The 10,500-nt window shown below is 36.8% G+C and overlaps 1 protein-coding gene across 1 annotated transcript in view; it reads left to right on the top strand.

The window, feature by feature from the left end:
- Positions 1-10,500, top strand: part of mdga2a (MAM domain containing glycosylphosphatidylinositol anchor 2a) — a 236,887-nt gene that overhangs the window by 80,094 nt on the left and 146,293 nt on the right. The window contains exons 4-6 of the mRNA XM_065288298.2: positions 1,116-1,312; positions 6,887-7,019; positions 8,328-8,597. Of these exons, the coding sequence (XP_065144370.1) occupies positions 1,116-1,312; positions 6,887-7,019; positions 8,328-8,597 (600 nt within the window). The remainder of the gene's footprint in view (positions 1-1,115; positions 1,313-6,886; positions 7,020-8,327; positions 8,598-10,500) is intronic.

Below are 10,500 nucleotides of genomic sequence, written 5' to 3'. Positions count from 1 at the left end.
TCAATATTTCAGTTATAGTAATTATTCATGCATTAACCCTTAAATGCATACCTCAGGTCTTTAGTGCATACTTTTAATGATTTTTTTTTTTTATTAGTATCTTAATTGATTTGACCAACAAACTGGTATGTCTGAATGGCCTGATTAAGCAGATTTGAATCAACAGTATGTGATGAACGTAAAGTATAATATGTGCAGAGAGCATTCGGTTAAAGTGCACCTATTTCATTACTAAAAAACAACGTTATTTTGTGTATTTCGTATAATGATTGGCCAGCTAATCTGTACGTTGTGATTGGCCTGAATACCTCTTACGTCAGCCGGAAATGTGACGCCTCTTACCATGTTTTAAAGATTCGATCACAATGCAATGCTAACAGGAGTTAACTTACAGGCTGTGATTTCGAAACGGGAGGAATTATGATAATGTCGGTCTTGTCTACATCACCAATCCCAGGAAGTAAACTGTTGCCTACAATCCGTGTGTTTGTTGTAGTCCAAGAAAAGAGATTTACGTTGGAGACAATAACTCGCGTCATCGTTTACTTCGGGTTTTTTACCTTTTGCATATCGTTAACATGTACTTATACACACTTACACACCAAAGGAAATTTAAAAATGTGAATCGGACAATAGGTGCTCTTTAATATCATTATCTCATAGCTATAATGTGATATTTATGAGTTCCACGATTCGACATTTATGCTGTATATTAATGATTTTATGTTCATAGTGGGACCCATTTCTGGTTTCTGCAACACTGTGCCATATGTGTTTGTCTAGACTAGAGTGTCTAGCATACGGCTTTTATAAATGGAGGCTTTCAATCTAAATAAAATGTATTTGTTTACCCGTGACCTAGTTTTCAATTTATTACATTCTGTCATATCTCACAACCATACTTCTTTCAACCTCATGCATATTACACTCAGTCTCACATCCATTTTAAAGCCTTTTGCTCTGTAGGGGTAAATATACCCTGAGAGACTCAACAGCATTATTATTGTTATTAAGGTAACAATTGTACGATGCGTGTCTTTAAATACCTTTACAACAGAAGTCTATAACAAGGAATTGCTGGAACAATGTGACCAACCCATCCATTTGAATTTCAGATTTAGAAGACCCGATCGTAACAGTCCACCAGAGTATAGGAGAGGCGAAGGAACAGTTCTACTATGAGAGAACCGTGTTCCTGCGGTGCGCTGCCAATTCTAATCCACCGGTACGGTACAGCTGGAGACGGGGACGAGAGTTTCTTTCCCAAGGTTCGGATAAAGGTGTGGAGATCTATGAGCCTTTTTTTACACAGGTATGTCTTTATATAAACAATAACTGTATACAAAAGTAGTAATGCTGCATATAGTAGTGGTATCAAATGATGATCCATGTGCACCATTTAAATGCTCCGAAAATTTCTTAGGGCTGTCAAATAATTAATCACGATTAATCGCATACAAAATAAAAGTTTGTTTTTGCATAATTCATGTGTGGACAGTTTGCAATTATTATTATTATAAATAAATATATAAATATTATATTATACATATTATTATATAAATATATACACACATAAATGTAGGAAAAAATATATGTACTTTTTTGTATGCGATTAGTCGTGATTAATTGTTTGACAGCCCTAAATTTTTATTTTAGTAGTTATTTCTTCTGTAGATAATTTACGTCGTAATTACAGTATATGGCAATGCTTAGGATGAAACGATAATTACATTTTTTATGAATAAATTATTTTATTTTTTATGTTTTTATAAATGTTTTTATTTTGAAAATAGAAGCAAACGAAATGATATTATAAAATTAGTAAATACATACCAACCAATATAATTGTTAGCATTTATTAATCTTTATTAACATTTGTTAATGGGAATACAATTGTTAGTTTATTGTAAATTTTAGATATTTTAGTTTATAGATAGATTAACTTTAGATTTTAAAAATGTGTTAGTAAATGTTATTAAAAAAAAGTTATTAAACTAAGATTAATAAATGATGTAAAAGTATTTTTTGTTGTTAATTAATGTTTGCTAATGTACTGTATTAACCAATGTAAGTAAATAAAACCTTATTTTTGGGGCGTTTTCCCGGACAGGGCTTATCCTAGTCCCAGACTAAAATGCATGTTTGAGCTGCTTTAATTTAAAACACCTTTTAAAATATGTCACTGACATCGTTTCGTCTCAAAATGCACACCTGTAGTGTTTTTTGTAAGGTATGTTTGTAAAAACTTAAAAGTCCTAAAATAAATAGGCCTAGTCCTGGATTAACCTAAACTCTGTCCAGGAAACTCGACGTGTAAAGTTTTACCAGCTCTGTTAAATACAAATAGTTTTCAAATTTATTGAAACAAACTAAAAATATTTTTCTTTTTTTATATAACAAGTGTGCTAAAGTGTGTCATTTTGAACTGCTTTACTCCACTTTAAAACACTTTTTCCTATCCACACTTAATATGCAAAGACAGCCACTTTGCATTTTTGTATTATTTCTTTGTCTTGTTTGTAAAACAGTCCTGACACGGTCATGTTATTTCGCGTGCGATGCGTGAAATTGGTGACATTATGTGCATCATTGCTGGCATAAGTTCTATATTTACCGCCTGATAAATTTAATATGAAAGCGTGGCTTAGATAACTTTAGATGAACTTCATTGCTCTTGCATATGCAAGAGAGATGAAGATGAAGAGCAGTGTGACATCAGAAGTGGTATCTGCTCCAGAAGGAAGCACATCAGACCTGAAACAACTGCTTTCAAAACAGTAGATCTGATATGGCACAGCGCTTGTCCCACAGTGGATCCGTCCCGGTAATTAGTCATAAGACAAGGATATTTCGAGGCCCGTTTCAATCTTTTTATTCCCCACAGAGAATCAATCATGGAGCATTAGCCTGTGCACTTACTGAAGATTTTGCATGCTATTTCGAACAACGTTTTTCGTCTGTCGCCCCCCGCAGAACTATGAATATGAAATGAATGCAATGCAACGTTTAGTCTCAGGTTGGCGAGTGGATCAACACCACAAGCAACGTCACTCAAGATTCTGAAAACATAAAGTGTCACTATACTGTAACTGATGGTGTTAGAAATTGACATGACGTGAAGTTTTTTGTGCAGAAAGAAAAAATGCGCTAAAAATTATGCTTGTTTAATTAAATGCAAAATAGGTAAGGTTTTTGTACTAACTCTTTCCCCGCTAGCATTTTTATGAAAAGTTGCCAGCCAGCACTTGCTGATTTAAAAAGCTTAATTCACTCATTATTTCAGATTTAAAAGTCTACTTGCTGTCCCGGTGATGAGTGACTTTACAGCTTTACGTTTTTTATATCTTGTGTCAGCTTGAGCTTTGCTCGTTCAGTGCAATGGGCTTGAAATTAGCATTGCTTTTTTGCTACCATCTCTGTGCAAACTTTTTAGATTTTAGAAAATATATGGTTTATTAATAATAAGATTATAAAAAATAGGAGAAAGAAAATGCAGGAAGAGACAGCTGTTATTGCCATAGAAACCGGAGACACGTTGAAACTGCACACGAGCTTTAGCTCGGTATCACTCGCGGCCGTTCTTTGATCGACTAGGGTTTTACACACAATATTAATCAGACTTGAGACGCGAAGTAATTAAACTAGGACCGACCTGGACCCGACTAACCATTTAAAAAGATACCGTACGGGTCCCGTGTCCTCCGTAAATACCTCTAATGGTAAAACTTTGCTCAAGTTCATAAACATGAAAGGATACAATGTGACACTGCGAACTCAACGGGGGAGAGACACGACGTGTCTTGAAGGCTCGCACGTTATAAAAACGTATTCTTAAAATACACATTTCTGATTTAATAAATGCTCGTACTAAATCATAGCATATTGCCTTAAACATAAGGTAGGTACAAAAATAATCTGTGATGCATTTGTGACACATTAAAATATAGGATCACAATTGCATTTCTAAAGGTCCATAGCGACAAAACGACCAACTTTCGGAACTTAAGCCTATAATTTCTTTTTTTATTAAATATGCATTTAAAAGTTGCAGAATGGATTAATTTGGAGACTCTTAAATCGGCAGAGATAGGCAGGCAATGCAAAACAAAATCTGACAATGGGAAATATAAGAAACTTTGAAATATGGAGGGGACGTGTCCCCCTCACGTATAATGGCTCCTACGCCCCTGGACTCATGTGTATGTAAGTGCGAAGAAACTGGGCTCAGTGCTGGCCTTGACTTTACACAGTTATTGCTTATATGACAAAGCAACACATCTCCGACCTACAGCCTAAGCATAGGCACAACAATGATAACCACAAAACTAAAAAATAGCAAACTTTTCCAAATCTCCAACATAAATAAATATTTAACACTGTTGAGTCTTTCTCTTGACCGGAAACCACATCAAATATTATTTAATTTCAAAAAATGCTCTCGTAATGCAGGCTCGTGCAAAGCATGTTGGGAACGTGAAATTCTACTCAACCAGTCGTGTTGATTTAACTTTAAACTGAAGTAAATTTGCAGTGCCAGAATCTTTCTTAGCTTAACTGGCAGATTGAATGCCATTAACTTCATCACAACCACTAAACGTTTGTCATTAGTTGCAGTGTTTGTTAAAATGAGGCTGTTGTATAGGAATGACTCAATTTGTAAGTTATAAATAACATTTTTGAGTTAGCTAAAATTTTTGAATCATTTTATTCGAGTTTGTGAAACTCAACACAGTGAAAACGTTAAACACACATAAAACGGTTAAGTTGAATAAACTTTATTTCACTAGTTTGAGTATCAGACTATAGTGTAATCCAGACTGAAAAACTTGCATCTAGTCTTAAATCTTTGTCATGTATTTTAAATATGCACATTTAAAAATATAAAATTTCAGTCTGTTTCTCACACAAAGGTTTAAATAGCTTCAAAAGACATTTTTGTCAGACTATTTTCACAATGCTTTTTGTCATTTTTGGAGCTTGACAGCCCCTGTTTATTATTCAGTTTTATTTTGTGGAAAACAACTGTGTCCATGAAACAAAGAACTGTAACACTTTACAATAAGGTTGTATTTGTTAAAGTAAATATGCTTAATTTAATATGAACTAACAATGACCAATATAGTTTATCAGTGTTTAGCATGTTTTAATCTTTGTTAGTTAATATCAATACAATTGTTCATATTAGTTAATTGTGTATAAACTAATGTCAACAGTTAGAACTTTTGATTAAAAAAAATTGTATTAGTGAATGCGTAAATGAACATGAACTAAGATTAATAAATGCTATAGAAGTATTGTTCATTGTTAATCCATGTTAGCTAATGCATTAACCAAGGCTTTGAACCGGTTCACGGAACAAAATTGAAAAGCAGAAACAAGATTTCTGTGCAATATGACTCCGTGAAGTTCACTTCCGGTTGTCGTTGACTCATCGGAGAAATGAGAAGCTTGCCACCAGCAAGTAGCCTACTCAAGCCCAAGTCTCTAATGCTTAATCATAAAATGTAAATGTCTACCAAGTATCTTAAGATGTTTGTTTTTAATACTAATTAGTGGTGTAACAGATTGCAGTTGATCCGTACAGATCACGACCCACGGTTCATCTCGCATGCGATTAGCCGATTAATGCGCAATTAAAATACATCTGGCGAATAAAGCACTGAAAAACAACGCATTTTACACTTTATGTGGAGCAACTGTTTATGATGCATTTCTTCCTGAAGCGCCATTTTGAATTCGTCCTCCATCTGTGTGTGTGCGCGTGTTTAAGTGCACTCAAAAGTGCAAACACAGAGAGACGCGTTTCAAATAGCAAGTGAACAATCTTTATGTTCTTGACGGGACACATACAATCAAAATGATCTAGAAATATCACAGTATTCTTTTCCTAATAAAAACATTTGTTTATGTTGTTTGCCAATAAACAAAATGGCAGAAATTGTCTTTGTTCTAATTCATGTATAATGCTGAAACAAATGTAGGCATGTCAGAATTACAGTGTGCTGCTTACACAATGTAGCCTTTTTTAAGACTTAAAGACAGTAAGTAGGGTTTTAAGTGTTTTATTAATCAAAATCAATGTCTTTATTCATACATATGTCCTCATTGGTGTCAAATGACCTCTGCCAGTGATCTGACTTTTCTTTGTAAGCTTAGAATTACTCCTTTTTACTTATATGAACGGGTAAGTCCAAGGAGGCTTCCATGTCGTTTCGCCGTATTGATCAACTATAATAGCAGAGAGGGACAAAAAGCACTAGCCTACCTACTCTTTTTCATTCAGAACATGTAAACCAGCTGCAACAGACAAGGAGATCAGTGATCACATAACGGTTACCGTAGTTGCAACACGCATTTGGAAAGGCGAGGCGCTAGGGAGCACTGTTCGTTTGAATGCAAAATACAATTTCACCACTAGATGGGGGTAAATCCTACTTATTGTCCCTTTAAGGAAATAGACTAATAATTTAAGTTTAATGTCCTAATGATCAGCTTACTTATTTGTATGTCCCACAGCTGACATGGAACATTATTAACCGGTTGAGGAACTTAATTTTTTTGTTCTGACCGGTTCAAGAACGTCAATTTTAAGGTTGAACTGAAAACCAGAAACGTTAAAATGTTGTTTTTGTTCGGAACGAACAAATTGGAAAAAAAATCTGGTTCAAAGCCCTGGCATTAACTAATGTTATTAAATACAACCTTATTGTTAAGTAAAAAAGTAAGTTATCTGGTTGCCTTTGTTCAACTCAAAAATATTAGTTGACACTATTTTTTTAGCCAACTAATATGTATTAAGTCAAATCAGTTTCCAGGCTTATCAGCATTTCCAACCAATGTCTATCAAATTATAAAGAATGACAAAAATCTTTATTTCATTTTGCAGGGCGAGACCAAGATCCTCAAACTGAAGAACCTGCGTCCACAGGACTATGCTAACTACACATGCACCGCCTCCGTCCGCAGCGTCTGTGGCATCCCCGACAAGAGCGTTCTCTTCAGACTTACCAACAAAACAGGTGCGAGTGATCTCAAACATCATTTCTGTCTGCCGTCCCTGGTTTTTTTCAGTCCTTCTGCTGCATCTGCGCCATCCAACAAGTTAAAAAAGTACAAGCGACCATCCGGCACCACAGAAAGCTCTCTAAAAGCATTTGCCTTGAGGCTTTTGTCACCAGATGTGCTACGTGGTCTGATAATCAACAAGCTTTGAGTGCTGCATGTGTTATTGCGTATGTTTGCCTGTTACATTTAGAAAAGTTTTCCTTTTCTGTGGGCTGTTGATGGCTAACCGCCCGCGGCTGATGTTTTCACCACTGGCCTCGCAGTTAATTCGGTTCATGGCAAAACCATATTCTTAAGAAAATGGCCCGTCGGCTGTCCGCGCTTCTTATCTGTCTCCGTTGGCTTTGCGTGCTACCGCAGAGAAGACCTGACCTTTACTGAATCCATTAGAGAATGAACAGTCGACAGACCTTTTCCTCTGGCCATTTCTGTTTCTGTATCTTCTTCTCGCACTTCCCCCCACTCTCGTTTTTTTGCGCCATCTTTCTCTCTCACTTTTTTTGTTTCTCAGCATATTTCTGGCAACACGTTGGTTGATGATGATGAGGGCGGCAAATCCAGTGGTTTGACTGATTGCTTTGCCAACTCGCAGGCCCTTACAGCACAGCATGCTGGTTCTTCTTTGGGACGAGCAGTTAGGAAAAGGCTTTAATAGTATGTGACACATGTTGGTAGATTGGATATGGTCACATGGTGCATTATGGGGCTTTTTGTAGCTCTGTAATGTAAAAATAATTCTCAAACCAACAAAAGATGAACCACCAAAACTGTTGCTTGGATGTGATGGTACATAGTGGAATAAGTGCTGTAATGTTTTGCCTAAAAGCTGCCATGCCCAACACAATCTCATGCCAATTTGTACTATTTTACGAGGTGACTGTATGTTCACGACTCATAATTTGTGGGATCAAATGAAGAGCCAGCATATTTTTTATTATATAATTCTGACTGTGCTCGCTGAAGACAGTAATATACACCTAAATTATGGGGTATTTTTCCTTTTTTTGGGTGAACTGCTCCGTTAACAAATATGCATGTAAAGTCTACTAAAGTAGCTGATACTCATTGACTGTTAATGCATAGTGATAATGTATGCATGCATTTGCTGTAGGTATGTGGTTTTATTTGATGAATTACCCTATTAGGTCTAAGCAATGCCATTGCTAAAATTCACAGAGCCTTAGCTCTTTTTAAAAATCATACATAATTAATAATGATGCATCGTCAGTTTCACAGATTAACCCTACCTGTTTTTCACCCAGCTTCTCCAACCATTAAGCTACTTGTGGAAGACCCGATTGTGGCAAACCCCGGGCAGACGGTGACGCTGGTATGCATCATCTCCGGAGGGGAGCCCAACCCAACCCTGACGTGGGTACGAAATGGCGAAGAGCTTCCGAAAAAGAGCGTTCTCAACGGAGGAACCCTCACCATTCCCGCAATCACCATCGAAGAAGCCGGCGTTTATAGCTGCGTGGCCAGTAACAACGTGGGCAATCCTGCAAAGAAATCCACCAACATTGTTGTCAGAGGTGAGAAGCGAGGCTTTTTAGTCATGTTTGAAGTATCACGCTGTGTTGCTGTCAATTTGAAGAGTCATCAGCGGCGGGCACACCCGCTGGTTTATTGTTTGATTGCAGGAAAAAGTTTGCATCGCCGCGAACGGCTGTCAGCATTTTCCAGAGTGCCTATCAGTGCATAATAAATTAATGATTATCATGAAAACAGAAAGACAATACTTGGGGATAATAAACAATATATGCATGAATGCAGCGTGCAATTATGAATAATGACTGTGATTTGAGGAGTGAACCTTTCCGTTATGCATCTTAAAATTTTTCAAAGTTGTTGTCAAAGGACAAAATGCTTAAACTGTTAAGACGTTATTCAAGATATAAAATATGCCGACGCCCCTTCTAATGAAAGGGTTTGACTCTTTCAACTAGATAATGGAGCATACAGCCATGTAATCTTCTTAGACAAACATTTTTTGTTGTAGGATAGGGCGTACCTTTTCTCTTCCTTCATGACAATGCCTCACTGCACAAAGTAATGCTTTAATGAGTCTGGTGTGGAAGAACTCGTGCACAAAGGCCAGACATGACATTTTTTCAGATCGCCGAGCCACATCTCCAAACATCAGTCCTGACCTCACCGATGCTATTCTGTCAAATTGGAAACATCTGGTTTGAAGCCTTTTATAAGTCAAAGAAATAAAAGGAGCCCATAAACAGGGTTCCCATGGGTCCTTGGAATCCTTGAAAGTTTGTGAATCTTTTGGAAAAAATTCAAAGCCCTGGGAAGTTTTTGAAAATACACATACATAGATACAGGTCATTAAGAGTGCCTATTTTATGCAAGTTTCCTAGAAAAAAATCCATATTCCCTGTGTAGTGTAGGATAATATCATAAAAATTCATGTGCTAAACTGTTCGCAAAACGTGATTATATCTTCTGTATGCGAATGTTGATTCATACCAAAATGCTTTTTTGCATAGTTGTGTTTGACACATGAAAACATCTCGGGTTACGTATGTAACTGTTGTTAACTGAGAAGGGAACGAGACGCTGTGTCTCCTGTGCCATACTTTCTGCGTCCCTGTAACACTGTCTTTGGCGATATTTCAGATAGCGACATACTTCCTGGCTCCCGCGTCACCCTATCTTTGTCGTTAAGCCTCACCATTGGTTGAATTTGATATACACATTTAGATGCACTTATCCCTGTAGGCGTCCCCAAAGTGTCACCGCAGTGACGCAGCGCGAGTTCCCTCAAAAGGGAACTGTAACAATGTATCTTTAAAGGTAACACGATGTAACCTTGCTCTCACTTAAAATGTGTCCCCACATTTTGTCCTTGAATTTTAGTGTATTGGACCTGGAAAGTTTTTGAAAGGTTCTTGAATTTGTAGTTAACTAAGGTGTGGGAACCCTGTAATGAATTATGCTAAGTTATGCTAAAAGTGGTACCGCCAGACCCGGAGATCGGCTGAATGGATTCCAAAAAGGTACAAATTAAATGTCTAACTCTTTTATTTTCAAAAAAAAGTGGAGTGTCCCTTTTATACACATGTTTTGAAATTGAATGCATAAGCATATATAACGTTTAGTGTTTTGGTATTTGCACATGATTTTGCTTAAAGGTCACCTATTATGGCTATTTTTACAAGATGTAATATAAGTGTGCCCAAAATGTGTCTGTGAAGTTCCAGCTCAAAATGCCACACAGATCATTTCTTATAACATGTCCAAAAAGCCCCTATTTGGGTGGGAGCAAAAAGGCGCTATTTTCGTGTCTGTACCTTTAAATGCAAATGAGCTACAGCTCCTCACTCCAATACCAATAGACAGTGCGCGCTTTTGGTTAAAAGTTGGTCTGATTCCTGTGAATACAGTCTGAGACAATAGTATATTTAGCCGCATTAGTGCTACAAC

The sequence above is a fragment of the Paramisgurnus dabryanus genome, chromosome 17 (genome assembly GCF_030506205.2).
Source record: "Paramisgurnus dabryanus chromosome 17, PD_genome_1.1, whole genome shotgun sequence".
Lineage (NCBI taxonomy): Eukaryota > Metazoa > Chordata > Actinopteri > Cypriniformes > Cobitidae > Paramisgurnus > Paramisgurnus dabryanus.
Note: the sequence above shows the minus strand (reverse complement) of the source record. Positions and strands in the feature narration are given on the sequence as shown.